Raw genomic sequence first — 17,249 nt, forward strand, 5'->3', positions numbered from 1 at the left:
CTGAACAACACACTGTACTTCCAAAGAACAGTGTCTACTGAGAACACCCTGATATCCATCCAAATTGAGAGACATAATGCTAGATTTAGGTGAAGAAATAGACTATGATTTTGTGTTATCATATCCTTCTGAATTGGAAGTGTCATAAATTAGTAATCTGACAATAACTGTATGTCCAAGAATCAAGACTGATGAGGCCAAACAAGAGCCATCCATAAAATCTGACATTTTTCCTGCCTTGTGTACTGTAACACCCTTGGAATTAGAAATGAATTCAACTGTATGACCAACAAATCAAGGTGTCTTCTAAAGACCTTGGAGTGCTGCATGTGAACAAAATATTGGACATTTTCTCTTTTGATATGAAGTGAGTAAACCTATTTGGGGTAATTCCCACTCTTGGAAAAGTTAGTCTAGTAAATAATTTTTTTATTTCTATTCATAGGATGAGGTCACTTTCCTGTTCAGTGAGTCTGCCAGCCTATTACTCTCAGGAGAAAAGAGCTGTCACACTGATACAATTCTGAATACATCATTTCCAAAGACAAAGAAAGTCTGACATTCACATTCCCATGCCTATTTACAGAATAGGCTGCTGTGAAATTATCCATGAGAACTTGGATCAGTGTCTTCCATTATAGGTAGAAATGTTTTGCAAGTTAGTCTCACTGCTCTGAATTCTAGGATGTTTACATGCATTGTAAATGGATTTGTAAATGAGACCAAAAGCCCAGAGTCAAATGTGATTTATATGTGCTCCACAACCCATCTGGGATGCATCTGTTATCAGAGCTTTGGATGCAATGGGAGAAACAAACTGAGCTTCCATATATATTTTTCCATTATTTTCTACCATTCCATAGAAACTAGAATCTAGTCCAGAATCACCACGTCATGAAGCTTTGGGTTGTAAATTGACTCAAATCCAAGTATGAAATAATCTCCGATATAATCTAGCAAATGAAGTTACAGATATAAATGAAGCTCTTTGGCCTAGAAGATTCAGACACACCCTGACCATTTGAAGACAAACAAAACTGGAGGATCAGATTCTTTATTATCTGAAATTTATTCGATGTGAACAATGCTCCTGCTGCTACCAAATCTAGGAGAGCTAAACTTTTGAGGAACCAAGCCCTAGTGCTTCTAGAAAGATGATCTAATCAACCTCATGATACATAGCTCTCATATGAGAATGGTCCCTGAAAGGGGACTGAAAAGGGATGTGGGTGAGAGGCAGAGACTGAAACTGAGGGCATGTCTACACTACATAGCTTTTAACAACAAAGATGTGTTAACACAGACCTGTTGCTAAAAGTCAGTATGTGTGAACACTGTCAGCACTTGTGTCAACAAAATACTTCCACCTCCAATGAGTGGCTTTCCTTTTGTCAGCAGAAGCGCTTCTGCCTAAAAAGCAGCAATCACGTGCACTTGTGACAAAACTGTCGCTGACGGGGAAAGGGAGAGGGTTAAGCACCCATGAAAGACAAAAGTTTAGTTGAACAAGTGCAAGTATAGACAGTCTAAATGGGATAACTGTTCTTCCTGATTTGAAGGACCCATCAATCTGTAGTTATGGTCATACAAGCCTCCTGAAAATAAAGTAGGTCAGAACCAAGAGGTGGGCAAAAAGGTATAGATCCTTGTAAATTAGTCTAAGAGTCTTAGCTGTCACATCAAGTTTGACCCAATTGTGCAAAATGCAGAAGAGGATAGTGGAATTGACTTCTGATATCTAGATTTCTTTCTTGATGATGATGGAGGAGGTTAAGGAGGAGGAAGAGAAGGAGAAGAACCTATATTCCTAAACATACTAATATATACAACCAGGCTATGTCTAAACTGCATTCCTCTTTCAAAAGAGGAATGTAAATGAAGCACGGATTTACAAATCTCGTGCTTCATTTGCATAATCGCGTGAGAGTATATCACTGAGTATTTCAGTGTGCTCATGGTGGGGTTGGGCGACCTCCTCTGTGGCAATTTTGAGCACAGCCACAGCTCTCTTAAAAAAGATTGTTAAAATGCTTGAAGTCATCTGCGGCTGATGATGGCAATAGCATAATCTCCTTGTCTGATAATGAAGAGGAGTTGGTGGGTGGTGAAGAATCAGGGGGGTGACTCCATTGCTTGAGGCACCTCCAATTGTTGCATAGATGTGGATGTTCTAGATGTAAGAGAAGCAGTGTGTTTGTGATGTCTCTTGTATGAGCCCCAAGGACTCCAGTGGTGCCCATACCAAGGAGGAATCACCCTTGGGTCGTATTGGGGCTTGTAATATTGCATTGGAGGGCTGCAGTGTGACGAGAAAGAGGCTTGTGCCTCTTCCTCATAGTTGCTGGAGAACTGCGACAGTACTGGAGATACAGCTTGTGAAGTCGTTGGTACCAGCGAAGCATTGGTGCCGAAGAGCGGTGATTGTGAGGCAGATGTGACTGCCAAGTCAGCACTCCGCATGTATGGCAACGGTTCCGCAAGGATCTGTGCTGGTGTTTGTAATGTAGGTCTGTATGGTACCAATGAAGTGTTCGGCATCGATTACAAAGATCTTTGGTATGTTGGTGGTACTGAGTACATAAGCAGTGCCAATAATCTGATAGGTGCCGACGAATGAAAAAGCATCATCGGTGCAGTGTAAATGATCGGTACCATAGAGCTTGGTACCGTTAGTGGCATCAGTGCTGTAGTGGTTGGTACCAATAAAAGTTGTTGGGACTGGTGGTGCCTTAGTTGGCGGTGCGGTCTTGGGGTGATGACTGAGACCTTTGCCATTGGTGCAGCGGTGTGCGACAGTGCCTGGACACCTGAGGTGCCCAGGACGTCTTATGTACTGACGCGAGGCCTTTGCACTGATGGTTTGGGTGGAGACCATTTCCTTGAGGAGGACTGTTGGTGGGGCACAGAGGAGCTCCTTTTTTTGGGAACCTTCTTGCTCTGAAGGGAGTCAGAGGGTGAATGCACCTCCCTAGGCTGCCTTCCTAGAGCCGAAGCCGGGTGCATCTTCTTTTACATAAGGATTAGTTTGAGGAGAAGGTCCCTGTCCCTATGAGCTCTGGCCTTAAGTTTGGCGCAGTGAGGACAGTCTTGAGAAAAATGATGTTCTCCCAGACATGTGATGTATTGTGAATGTCCATCTGAGATAGGTATTGTGTCTCTACAGGAGGTGCAGCTTTTGAAGCCCGGGGAGCCGGGCATAATGAAAAAAATGTTTTTTAAACTATAACAAAATAACAAACTGTTAACAACACTAGCTACCTAAACTAGGAATTAATAGCTAATAAACAATGTAAAGTGTAAATAAGGCAGAGAACTTCAGAGGTCCATCTCAGGCCAAGGGTGGTTGAGAAGGAACTGGATGGTGTGGGCTTCGCATGTGCAGTGCTGACTAGCATGGAATGTGCTGGTTGTGCCGCTCATGTGCGGCCTGGCAGGGACTGCTGCAAAATCTCTGATCCAGGTGCTAGGATGGCACCAAGACCAAAAATGGAGCATCCACGGGGATGTCTTAAAGAAGAAACACCAATTTCTTATGGCCCTTGGTCGGAACTAAGTGGAGAGGGTAGGCCTGGGGGCCTGCTTCCCCAGCTGCCTGTCAGCAGGGCAGTTGATGCCCATAGGGCCAAACTACAAAGCAAGAATGTTCTACTGACCTTAGGCACTGGGCCACACTGCCATGTATCACAGGTGGCAGCATGACTCTGGCCACTGGTTTGTGCTTCTTTAAGGGCCTGCTAGGCCATTTGTCCTGCTAAATTTCTATTTTAATTCTCTCAAGACCCAATGCCCCACAACAGGCTGTACTTGTGACAATGGAACCAGGAAAGGTGGCACCGGAGTACGCAATACTCATTGCTGCAGTGTTGGATACACAGTGCTGGTAAATCTGGTGCCTTGCTGTGATGTTATAAAAACATCTTTGCACTGCTATGCACTTGAGCCCTTGTTATCAAAGCAGATCTCTGTGCTGGCTCTTTATTCTGGTGCAGCACTGAGAATTCCGATTCCATTTGCATTCACAGGAGGGATATGAGTTGAAAATGGAAGAAAATCTATGTTCTGACATAACTAACCCCTGTTCCAATCTGCTCTCTTTGTCTTCTGCCAACTATTAAATGAAACAGTAACAACTACAACTAACTATACACAAATTAATTATAAACTTCTATTCTACAGGTTGAACCTCTCTAGTCCAGCTCCCTCAAGAACTGACTGGTGCTCAACCAGAGAATTTGCTAAATGACAGAGGTTAATATCGTGTAGCATCATTACCAACACTTCCACTGCTTATTAGGCTCTTAGAAGATATTTAGGGATAAATTAGAGCTAAAAAATAGCACCAAACACTGAGAATCAGGACTGGTGGCTGTAAACAAACTTTATGGGACCACTTGATAACTTGGCTACTCCCATAATAAGTGGACATCTGGCTAACTAAAATCACGCTGGACCACAGATGTTGCTGGACTAGAGAGTGCCTGATTAGAGAGGTTCAACCTGTACTAAGTAACAAAAATTACAAAAAAAGACAATTTTGTTTAGAGTTACTTACTGCCTAAAGCGATTCAAAGGTACTGAGTGGCATTTGGGGTTACCATTCCCATTATATCCATGAGATGGGCTGGCTTCTGAGAACACACATCGTGCATGCAAAACACTTGTGTTTTCACTTCTAGAGAAAAAACTATGAACTCTTATTCTGGGGTACAGAGACACACACAAGTGGGATCCACATTGGGAGTATCTCAAAGTATGAGCCAAACATTTATTTGACATGCTTATTGTAAAAGTTTGTACTGTTAGAAGATTTCTGATAGTAAGCATGAAAAATGTAACTTGTTTTACTTAAATACAGGCAGTCCCCGGGTTACGTACAAGATAGGGACTGTAGGTTTGTTCTTAAGTTGAATCTGTATATAAATCAGAACTGGCGTCCAGATTCAGCCGCTGCTGAAACTGACTGCCAGTTCTGACTTACATACAGAATCAACTTAAGAACCCCAAGCGTCCCCAAGTCAGCTGCTGCTGAAACTGATCAGCGGCTGATTCCAGGAAGCCTGGGGCAGAGCAACTCTGCCTCGGGCTTCCTGTAGTCAGCGCTGATCAGTTTCAGCAGCGCCTGACTTGGGGACGCCTGGGGCAGAGCAGCTGGGGTGCTCCTCGGCGCTACTGGACCAACTCAGCAGCACCCCAGCTGCTCTGCCCCAGGCGTCCTGATTCAGCCACTGCTGAACTGACCAGCAGCGGCTGAATCAGGACCTGGGGCAGAGCAGCTGGGGTGCTGCCGGGTTGGTCCAGTAGTGCCCAGAGCGGCGCTGCAGGACCAATCGGCAGCGCCCCAGCTGCTCTGCCCCAGGGTCCACAACAAAAGCCTGGTCTGCTCGGGGGGGGGGGGGGGGCACACTAGCTGCGCCCCCCCCGCAGCAGACCAGGGACACAGGGAGCAGAGCCGCAGCGGCAGCGGGGTGCCGCGCCTCTGAGGCTTTGCTCTGGCAAAGTCTCAGAGGCGCGGGACCCCACCACGGCTGCAGCTTCAGTAGCGAGGCACCGGGAGCACCAGAGCAAAGCCTCAGAAGCCCGGGAACCCGCCGCTGCTGCGGCTTCAGTCCCGGTGCCCCTGGTCTGCTGGAGACGGTCTCCAGCAGACCAGGGGCACCGGGAGCAGCTTACGAACGGGGCTCTCTCGCCCCGGAGCTCGCAGGCAGCAATCCACCACCTCGACCTCCGGGGCGAGAAAGCCCCGTTCGTAAGTGCAGATCCGACATAAGTCGGATCCGCGTATGTCGGGGACTGCCTGTAGTGGCTTCCACAAGTGATACATTATTTCTGCAGTTAAAATCAAGTGTACTCTTACCTAGACAACCCAGAGAAGTCAGCTTCTTCTTCTTCACATCTCTCATCTAGCTCTTTCAAAGCAAGGGTGACATCCTCTTCACATATAGATTCAGAATAGCTCTCAGGAGCTGGCAATTCTGACATTTCTGGCATTTCAGGAGTTTCTTCCAACTCTAGAGGTTCCTGACAGATCAGAGAGTCCTGTTGTTCGTGTAATATATATGATCCATTGTCTTCACTAGCAATGCTAACCTGTTCATCCTTGGCAGCTGAACCACCATCCTGCAAAGCAAGTATATTTTTCATTGTTTTTACAGAAGGAGCTGATGTACATCAACTTCTCTTACAAGATATAGAAGTCAATACTTAAACAAAAGCGTGTTTACATCACCCAGTTTTATTTTAAGTATTCAGATATTTGGATTCTTAATATACTGCTTGAATAATACCACCTTGAATTATGCTTCAGTCATAAAGAATCTTCCATTTTAATATTTTTCAACTTCTGGTTAGAATACTCCCCATTTTTTGTTTCTGAAATGCAATTTGTCACGTATAGCAAATGTAATTTTCTCACTAATATCAACTAGTGATGTTACAAGAAAGACCTCTCATGAAAATATGTGCAAATACTTTAAATTTTTTTCTAGACAAAACTAATATGATCAAAACCTCCAAATTGCATCTTTTAAGAGAAAAATAAAAAATTAATGACTCATAATTGCCTATCGCATCCAATTCCTACTTCCAGTACACTACCATGAACAAACTTTTACCTTTCCATTCTCCCACCTCAAATAGTTCTCCCATCATAAATACCTGGCAGAATGGAAGTAACCTCCCTTGGAAACAAATTTTGCAAAAGAAAAATATGTTTTAATGAACTGGAGTTATTGTTAGAGCAATATTTTTTAACCCTAACCAATTAACAATGTATACTATGTCAATGATTATCATAAGTAAGTCACTCTGATCTACACTGTTAGAAAGTCCTGTACTTTTTTCCACTGTAAAACACTACATTATCATCAATTCTGGGGTAGAATACTGGTAAAATAATGGGTTCATTAATGTGAAATGCCAGAGTCACTTTTGGAGAAAGGAAGGATGTGGTTGCATGGTTACTTTATCTTTAGCAAATGTAGTATACAGCAGATCAGCCATGACCCTTCTCATGGATGTGATGGCCACTAGAAATGCAACCTTCACTGACAGATGTAGGAGTGAGCATGTAACTAAAGATTTGAATGGTGGGCTAGTAAGGGTCTTGAGAACAAAACTTAGGATCCAAGTTGGGTTGGGTAATCTCATAGGAATGTTTTGAAGACTCTTGAGAATGGGATGCATGAAGAGGGAAAACCCATCAATTTGTATGTGAAACATCGAGATGGAGGCAAAGTGAACTCTTGTACTAATGGACAAGTTACAACTCTTTAGTTCTAACAGGTAATCTAGAAGGTAATCTAGAATGAGTGGGAGAAGCACTTTGAAGTGGTCAGATTGTCTCTGGGTACACCAGACAGAGAAGCGTTTATATTTCTGGAGGTAATAAGTGCCAATATTGGGACATCTGCTATTTAGAAGGACGTGCTTTATGGAGTCAGATCATGAGGCCTTGGCATCCTGGAATCATTGAGGATCGATGCCTGAAGGTGAAACTTGTCAGGGGGAAGGATCGTGCATCTGTTTCTGGGACAGGAGATCAGAATGAAATGAAAGAGAGAGGGGCATTACAGCAAGGTGAGAGAGAAAGAATTATTACATTTGTCTGGGCTACACGGGGGCTACCCAAAAGAGGCAAGCCAGTCCATGTTAAGTTTCAGGATAACTTTGGGAATCAGAGGTAGAGGTGGAAAAGTGTAAAGTAGTGGTTTCGTCCATGAGATTAGAAAGGCATCTCCAAGGGAGCTTGGGGCTAATGCCGCCTGAGAGCAAAAGAGGCAAAATTTGTGGTTTCTGTGGGAGATGAATAGGTCTATCACTGGATACTCCAGCGTGCAGAATATGCAGGTTGCGATGTCTAGAAGGAGTTCACACTCATGGTCTTAGGAAAGGTGATGGCTGAGAGTATCTGCAGTGGTATTGCATAAGCCAAGGAGGTATGAAGCTATAAGGATAATATTATGGTGGATATACCAGTTCCAAAGGTGGATAGCATCTGTGCATAGAGTGTGTGAACAGGCTCGACCCTGCCTGTTGACGTAGAACATGCATATGTTTTCTGAGTATTTTAATAGATTTATCTTGAATGAGGGGTTAAAAGTGTTTACAAGCCCTTCTGATAGGTCTGAGTTTGGGGACTTATGTATAATTGGGACTCTGGTAGTGACCACTTGACTTAAGCTGTGTGATGGTTGAGGTGGACACCCCAACCCATGAAGGCAGGGATCTGGAAAGGAACACCCAAGAGAAGGTTTGTGGAAATGGTCTTCCACTGAAGGGAGGATAGTACATGGGGAGAAACTGATTTATTTCAAGGGAATGCATAGTGGGGGTATATAGACTCTAAGAGTATGGCTAAGAGTATTTAGCCATATACAGTCTGGTATGTCTATGTAAGTGGCTGCTGCCATGAGCCCAATGATTAATAGAAAGGTAAAGACAGATGCCTGAGGGCTGATGGTCACTACATTAATGAGGTTTTTTAGAGTGGTAAAGCAATGTCTTGGTAAGAAAGCACGGTCCTTAGTAGAGTTTAGAAGGACTCCAATAAATTCCAGCCTCTGAGTGGATCCAAGGACGGACTTGGTCTCATTGATCAGAAGGCCAAGGCTTCAAAAAGGAGTTCTGGTCTTGTGGATCGAGGTCATTTTTGTTTGTATGGATCTTTTTATGAAACAATCATCCAGGTACAAAAATATTATAGCCGCTTGCCAATGTAGGTGTACTATAGTGTCCGCGAGGGTTTTGGAGAAAATCCTGGGGGCTGTGGAAAGTCCAAAGGACAGCACTCTTCGCTCTGTATTAGTAATGGTTGTGAGCCACAGTGAAGCATAGGAAGCATCCTATGGCAAGGTATATAATTATGTGGAAGTAAGCATTTTGTAGGTCAAGGGCTGTGAACCAGTCTCCCTGGTCTAGTGCTGGAATAATAGTTGCTAAGGTCAAACTTCTTTAGTTTGCATAGGTCTAAGATTAGTCTCCAACTCCTGCTTTTTTTTCCTCAGTGAGGAAGTAATTGGAATAAAAGCCCTTGCCCTAAAATGAAGTGGGAACAGGCTTGATCACTTCTATGCATAAAAGATATTCAACTTTCTGTTGCAGAAGAGGCTCATGGGAGGGGTTCTTGAAGAGGGACAGGGAAGATAGTAGCTTGGGGGGTGGGATGAACAGGAATGGGATGGGATATCCTGCTTGAATAATTTGCAAGGCACGTCAACCTGTTACTGCTGCCCACTGATTGTAATACGGGCACAATCGGTGTAGGCAAATAGCTGCTGATTGAGCTAGCTGCTAGCACTTTTTGTTGGGAGAGGTCATGCAGACCCTCAACCAAAGGTTCATAAATGCTGCTTGGGTGTGCGAATGGTTGGAAGTTGGCCTTATGGAGGTGTCTGTTACCGCGGTCTGGGCTTAGATCTGTTAGTATCAAAATGTCTGAATTGGAGTTGATTGAAGCCAGTGTCTCTGGGCCTCTGAAAAGGTGTGTAGTGTCTCCTTTTTGTTGGTAGCATGTACATTCCCAGAGTGCATAAGGTGGTTTGCATGTCCATCTGTCTCAGCTGAAAAAAGCATATTCTTATCAAACAGCAAGTCCTCATCCTTGATCTGTAGCTTCTTAGAGATATCCAAAGATTGAAGCTAGGATGCTTGCCACATGACTATGGCTGTAGAAGTGGCCTGAGTGACCAAGTCCACAACACTGAGTGTTGCAGGGTGGTATGTACAATAGTGTGGCCCTCTTGTACAACTGACTGGAGGACAGGGTGTTTCTACTCTGACAGATGCTCCAGGAGTTCCTCCAATCTGGAATAACTGGTGCAATCATAATTAGCTAACAGGGCTGGCAAGAATATTGTGGGAGACCGTATCAAAAGCTTTACTGAAGTTAAGGTATATCACATCCACTGACTTTCCCATATCCACAGAGCCAGTTACCTCATCATAAAACCTAATCAGATTGGTCAGGCACGACTTAATATAAGAACATAAGAAAGGCCATATAGGGTCAGACCAAAGGTCCATCCAGCCCAGCATCCTATCTGCAAACAATGGCCAATGCCAGGTATCCCAGAAGGAGTGAATTGAACAGGTAATGATCAAGTGATCTCTCTCCTGCCATCCATCTCCACCCTCTGACAAACAGAGGTTAGGGACCCCATTCCTTACCCATACTCGCTAATAGCCATTTATGGACTTAACCTCCATGAATTTATGTAGTTCTCTTTTAAACCCTGTTATAGTCCTAGCCTTCACAACCTCCTCAGGCATGGAGTTCCACAGATTGACTATGCGCTGTGTGAAGAAGAATTTCCTTTTATTTGTTTTGGACCTGCTGCCCATTAGTTTTATCTGGTGGCCCCTAGTTCTTATATTATGGGAACAAGTACATAACTTTTCCTTACTCACTTTCTCCACACCACTCATGATTTTATATATCTCTATCATTTCCCCCCTTAGTCTCTTTTCCAAGCTGAAAAGTCCCAGTCTGTTTAATCTCTCCTCATATGGGACCCATACCAAATCCCTAATCATTTTAGTTGCCCTTCTCTGAACCTTTTCTAATGCCAGTATATCTTTTTTGAGATGAGGAGACCACATCTGTATGCAGTATTCAAGATGTGGGCGTACCATGGATTCATATGAGGGCAATAAGATATTCTTTGACATATTCTCTATCCCTTTTTTAATGATTCCTAACATCCTGTTTGCTTTTTCACTGCCACTGCACACAGCGTGGACGTCTTCAGAAAACTATCCACGATCACACCAAGATCTCTTGCCTAATTAGCTATAGCTAAATTAGCCCCCATCATATTGCATGTAAAGTTGGGGTTATTTTTTCCAGTGTGCATTATTTTACATTTATCCACATTACATTTCATTTGCCATTTTGTTGCCCAGTCACTTAGTTTGCTGAGATCTTTTTGAAGCTCTTCACACTTTGCTTTGGTCTTAACCACCATGAGCAGACTTGCCCTTCGTGAATCCATGTTGACTAATCCCTCTTTGCCCTCTTCCAAGTGCTTCAAAATGGATTCTTTGAGGATCCCCTCCATGATTTTTATGGGGACTGAGGTAAGGCTGACTGGTCTGTAGTTCCCTGGATTGTCCTTCTTCCCTTTTTTAAAGATGGGCACTACAATTGCCTTTTTCCAATCATCCAGGATCTCTCCTGATCTCCACAAGTTTTCAAAGATAATGGCCAAAGGCTCTGCAATGACATTTGCCAACTCCCTCAGTACCCTCGGATGCATTAAATCCAGACCCATGGATTTGGTTAGGTCTAGCTTTTCTAAATAGTTCCTAACTTGTTCTTTCCCCACCAAGGGCTGTCCACCTCCTTCCCCTACTGTGTTGTCTAGTGCATTTGTCTGGGAGCTGACCTTGTCCGTGAAGACAGAGGCAAAGAACGCATTGAGTACTTCAGCTTTTCCCACATCATCTGTCACTAGGTTACCTACCTCATCCAATAAGGGCCTCCCACCCTCTTTGATCACCCTCTTATTGCTAACATGCCTGTAGAAACCTCTATTGTTATCCTTCACATGCCTTGCTAGCTGCAATTCCAATTGCGCTTTTGCCTTCCTGATAACTCCCCTGCATTCTCGAGAAATATTTATACTCCTCACTAGTGATTTGTCCAATTTTCCACTTCTTGCAAGCTTCCTTTTTGTGTTTAAGCTCACCAAGGATGTTCCCAGTAAGCCAATCTGGTCGCTTACCATATTTGCTTTTCTTGCTGCGCATTGGGATGGTTTCTTCCTGTGCCTTCATTAAGGCTTCTTTAAAATACTGCCAGCTCTTCTGGACTCCTTTCTTCATGTAAGCATCCCAGGGAATCCTGCCCATCAGTTCTCTGAGGGAGTCAAAGTCTGCTTTTCTGAAGTCCAGGGAGGCTCAGTCAGTGACATCATGAGAGATCTGTTGCTGCCAAAAAGCAGCCAGGATGGTGTCAAAGATGGGGTAGTATTTCTGTGCAGGTGTGGCAGTGCCGTCTTGATCTGTTGTGGGGTGGTACTTCATTCATATTCTCTCAGTACCATGATTCAAGAGATGCTGTGCTTGGAACTTGGTGCCTGTTGGAGCTACGGCACAGATGGGGGAGCGTGGGGGAGCCTGCATTACCCTGCCTTAGCAATACCTGGTGATGTCTGCCTTGTCCAAAGTGTGGATTTCTGGCCTGCTCAAGTCTGGTATAACAAAGCATGCAGACAAGGCTGGGTTAATAAAGAAAACTGAGAGAGTCAGCAAATTTTGCATAACAATGCAGATTAAGCTTGGTACGAGAGACCACATCAAGAACACAGGACAAGCAGCCTTTTACTGGTCCTTCTGTTTCTGATAAGTAAAAAGTACAGATGCAGCCATGAAACTGTTAACTGCACACATAGCAGTAACATCCTGAGCAGCAGGATGTACCCCAAATAGGGCATTGGGCTTTTGACATATCCTACACAATATGTAATCAATTGGTAAAAATTAGAACAACCAAGTCTCGCTTTGTTATAAATTGGGTTTAGTAAAAACAATCGGTGGGAAGGAATGGACAGGATTAACCCACATGTCCTGCTCCAGGTAACTAGAAGTGATTAGGCCCTTCAGATTGGCTATGTCAGTGGTGGCGCTCCTATGGGTGGGAAAAGATGGAACCACAACCTCCTGCCTGGCACTGCAGGTAGCATATGGGTGAAGTGTAAGAGAATTAGGATTATTATTGTATATAGTAGATATTTTAGTAACTGCTTTTGCATTGCTTTGCGCTGTATTATTTGCTTTAGAATTTATAGTATTTAAGGTTATAATTGTATAATAATTGTTCTTAAGGCTTGTAACTGTATTAACTGCTTAAAGCTTGCAATAAATAAGGAAGTGGTTAAGTAGCCCTGAAGTGTACTGGTTTCCCCTGGATCTAAAATAAGTCAAACTACATGACAGAGAGGCATCAGTGCCAAAGTATTTTCAGCACTGAGTCCCGCGCTGAAGAGGCTGGTGCTTGGGGTAGAGACACTGGTGTTTCATTAGTAACAGATATGGTTTGTGCCAGCACAGTGGCGGAGGTGCTGGTAGCATCTCCTTTGCTATGGTAGGATGTTGGCACCACTGGGAGAGACTTTGCTAGGAAGACTCTCTTCTTTTGAGTCTTGGATAGGGGGATTACTGGATCACTTTCTGGAGGCCTTGGAAAGCCAAGGCTTGTCCTTAGGGAGATTCTGAGTGGAGAAAGCAAATAAGGATGTTTTATTTCTTTCCCACAATACAAGAACTAGGGGGTCACCAAATGAAATTAATAGGCAGCAAGTTTAAAACAAACAAAAGGAAGTATTTCTTCATACAGCACAGTCACCTTGTGGAATTCCTCGCCAAAGGAAGTTGTGAAGGCCCAGAAAAAAGGGTTCAAAAAAAGAACTAGGTAAGTTAATTGAAGATATGATGGGCAGGGATGGTGTCCCTGACTAGGAATGGGGGGTGGGACTTGAACTCACCACCGTGCCCTCCCCAGGTGAACACCTTATCTCCTAAGCCACAAGAGATCTGTCACTACCAAAAAGCAGCTAGGGTGGTGCCAAAGATGGGGTAGTATTTCAGTGCCGGTATGGCAGTGCATCTTGATCTGTTGTGGGGTGGTACTTCATTCATGTCTTCTCGATACCATGGTTCAAGCGATGCTGTGCTTGCAGCTTGGTGCCTGTTGGTGCTGTGGCACAGGTGGAGGAGGCATCGATGCTAAAGTATTTTCAGCACTGAGTCCCGTGCTGAAGAGGCCGGTGCTGGGGTGGAGACACTGGTGTTTGATTAGTAACAGATACCATTTGTACCAGCACAGTGGCAGAGCTGCCGGTACCATCTCCTTGGCTACTTGATGATTACCTGTTCTGTTCATTTCTTGTGCGGTATTTGGCATTGGTCACTGTCAAAAGACAGGGTACTTGACTATATGGACCATTGGTCTGATGTAGGATGGCAATTCTTATTTTTTGCATAAGAATGCAAGTATGATAGAAACAGTAGCAAGTGAACTAATTTTGTTTTAAAATTAATTTTGTTATTTAAAAACTATTCAAAGGATTTAAAAAACATCTTAAATTAACAAAAACTAAATACTCACAGATTTCTGGGTGGTCATTAGCTGAAATCTGGCTTACTCCACACAGGGCTTTCCAATACACCACTAGCATTCTGAGATTTTTTTTAAAAGACTTATTTGATTGAACCAACTGCTAACACAGCTGGCCTGAGGTTTTAATCCCAACCCATAGCACCAAATCACATAAATCCAAAGAAAGCAAAAAAAGCAAAAGGTTTTAAAAAGAAAATGTTGCTATAGAAAGATTTTCACCATACCCAGGAAAAAGCATCTCACACACAAGCCTACTGTTACTGGTCACCACAAAATGCTCATTAATAGCACTTCAAGAGTATTTTTAACCTGTAGTAAATTTCCTGAGTCTATCATAAGAGATTTTCATTCCCAGGAGACATTCAACAAGATACCCCAACAGGTTAAAAATACTGAAGATAAATCAAATAATCTGTTTAACAGATGAAAATTCTGTTGAAATGAAAGCAAAAGCTCCTATGCAATGCTAGAAAGAGCCCAAATCAGTCATGCACCAGCCCACATTTCTCCCCACCTCAGGCAGCTGGTAGCTAGAGTTATCTAGAGGCGAAGCCTCCAAACTTGGGGTCTCAGCTCTGATTTGAAGCACTTCTTCTGTTCCCATACTGCTAGTGGAGTCTTGAGACTGCAATAATGAACTTGCATGATCTGATATTGCTTCATCTATGGCAGAATCACTATTTAACTAAGAGAAAAAACAAACAAACGTGAAATATTTCAGTGGTTCACTGAGACCATGCAATTTAAAGACAATGAGAAATTAACTGACACGTGTTTGGAAATATGTTGCTCCACCAAGTACCGTATTTTAGCGAATATACTCCCACCCAAATATAACCCGCACCTGAATATACCCCATGATTTTTGCTGTTTCAGTAAAAATAATCTTGAATACCCCACACACGAGTATAACCCGCGAGTTATACAAGACTGTGCCGGGGGTATATTTAGGGTACGGTGGTATTTTTACGGTGCAGGGGGTTAGGCTCCCAGCCCATGATCGAACAACATGGGGAAACTTACAAGGGGTGCAGCAGCCGGGAACGCTCTGGAGCCAGGGCAGAGGCATCCCCAGCAGAGGCGCAAGGCAGGAGGCTCTCAGCCTGGCCTGACAAAGGGAAGGAGCCCGGAGGAAGTTGCAGGCACGGGGCTCTGCGGCCAGCAGCAGTGGCTGGAGTCTGCAGACGGCCACGGCTCACAGGAACGGGGCCGTGGCATGGTGCTTGTTGCTCCTGCGCGATCCAGCCGGGCACCCTTCCCTGCTTGCAGCCGCCGCCATCACTCACAGGACCCTCTGCATGCTCGCTTGTTGCTCCCGGGCCGGCGCCTATCCTGCCGCCCCGAACCATGCCCCAGCCCAGGAGCAACAAGTGGGGCATGGTTTGGGGCGGCGGGGCAGGCACCGACCCGGGAGCAACAAGCAACCACGCAGCGGGTCCAGCGAGCGGTGGCTGCAAGCAGGGAAGGATGCCCAGCTGGATCACGCAGGAGCAACAAGCACCATGCCACAGCCCCGCTTCTGTGAGCCATGGTTGCCTGCAGACTCTCACCGCTGCTGCTGGCCACAGAGCCCCATGCCACAACTTGCTCCGGGCTCCTTCCCTTTGTCAGCCCAGGCTGAGAGCCTCCCGCCTTGCGCCTCTGCTGGGGATGCCTCTGCCCCAGCTCCGGAGCGTTTCCAGCTGCTGTGCCCCTTGTAAATGTCCTCACGTTGTTCAGTCTGGGCTGGGAGCCTAATCCCAACCCGGCAAAGGTAGTGAAAGGGTGGGATGGGAGGGGGGATCCTCTTCCATCCAGTAAAAAAAACCCTAAATACCCCGTGCACGAGTACAGCCTGCGGGGGTGGGGTGGGAGGTGCAGGGTTTGTAAAAACAAATATAACCCGCAGGTTATATTCGCTAAAAGACGGTAAGTATTCACACCACAAAAATATATTCACTCTACCATTATACGCACGTTTACAACATTTAAACTTTCCTTTAAAGGAAGTTTAAAGTAATTTCTGTTAAACAGAAAACATTCTCTTATTTTGTTAATAGAGACTCTTTTGTGCTTCTGAAAGATGCTAAATTGAAATTCTTTGTCATGATAGTGCAAGCTTTTGCACAGATGTGCCACAACCATGACTACCTCCAAAGATGTGTTTCTTTTTTAAGTCTATAATTTCTAATTTCCATTTTTTGTATGGTAAAAGGGTGTTTATTTCCTTTTTAAAAATAGATCTCCTAAAAGGAGGAAGAAAATTGAGGAGGATGGTAGGTTTTTCCCAGTTAATGTCACTGTACACCAAAGTAATATATAGAGTAGATTCTCTCTCTTCCCAGCCCCTCATTACTGCTTTTGAGGGAGTCCACTGCTAAACACAGACTCCTAATGCAATTCTAATAGTTACACCAATAACAATTTTTGCAGTAATCAAAACCATCTACATTTTATTAATTTAAAGTTGGATTTGGTTTAATTGTTGATACCAATAGTATAAGGCAGGGCTGGGCAAGAGGCAGCTAGCGAGCCTCATCTGGCCTGTGGCTGCCTCACCAGCACCCTTACTACAGAGCAGGGGCAGCTGCTTTAAACAGCAGGCTGCTAATTGCTCTGCAAGCTGGGCAGGGAGTAGAAAGCTTTGAGCACTGTCCCTGCTTCCCCTCAAAATCCCAAGTTTCCACTGGCCAATAGGAGCTGAAAAATTTTGCTGAAGGCAAGAGCAGCAAATGACGCCTCCTCCCTCCCTCCCTGTGCTGGAGCAGAGCCATGTGGAGGAGCCCACAGGCAGGAAGTCTGCTGGCTGGGAGTTGCTTAGGAAAGGGCCTCCTAGACAGAGCCTGCCTCTGGCACTCTCTCCCCGCCAACTACCTTCCCCAGACCTCCACTCAAATCCTCTGTATCCCCTCTCCCCACCTTCTTCAGGTCACAATTCCCTCCCAGACCCTGCACCCCCTCTTGCACCCCTCCCCAGGCCAAAATCCTTTCTTGAACACGTACCCTTCCCTGACCCTGTACCCCATTCCCCTGCTTCACATCACCACCCAAACCCTCTGCACCCCGTCACAACTCCCTCCCAGAACCTACACCCCTTCCTACACACCTTTTCCCTAGGCCAGAAGCCTCTCCTGCACTCATAACTCCGCCTGGA

At 44.7% G+C, this 17,249-nt stretch overlaps 1 protein-coding gene across 11 annotated transcripts in view; it reads right to left on the reverse strand.

The window, feature by feature from the left end:
• The window catches only part of FRYL (FRY like transcription coactivator), a 394,001-nt gene that overhangs the window by 31,117 nt on the left and 345,635 nt on the right, over positions 1-17,249 (reverse strand). For 10 of the 11 annotated variants that reach the window (XM_075930452.2, XM_075930453.2, XM_075930454.2 and 7 more), the window contains 2 exons: positions 14,631-14,801; positions 5,855-6,117 (listed from right to left, as the gene is read on the reverse strand). In XM_075930452.2, the coding sequence (XP_075786567.2) occupies positions 5,855-6,117; positions 14,631-14,801 (434 nt within the window). The remainder of the gene's footprint in view (positions 1-5,854; positions 6,118-14,630; positions 14,802-17,249) is intronic. The other variant, XM_075930450.2, reaches the window with a different exon arrangement.

This window comes from Pelodiscus sinensis, chromosome 4 (genome assembly GCF_052426305.1).
Source record: "Pelodiscus sinensis isolate ZL-2025 chromosome 4, ASM5242630v1, whole genome shotgun sequence".
Taxonomy (NCBI): Eukaryota; Metazoa; Chordata; order Testudines; family Trionychidae; genus Pelodiscus; species Pelodiscus sinensis.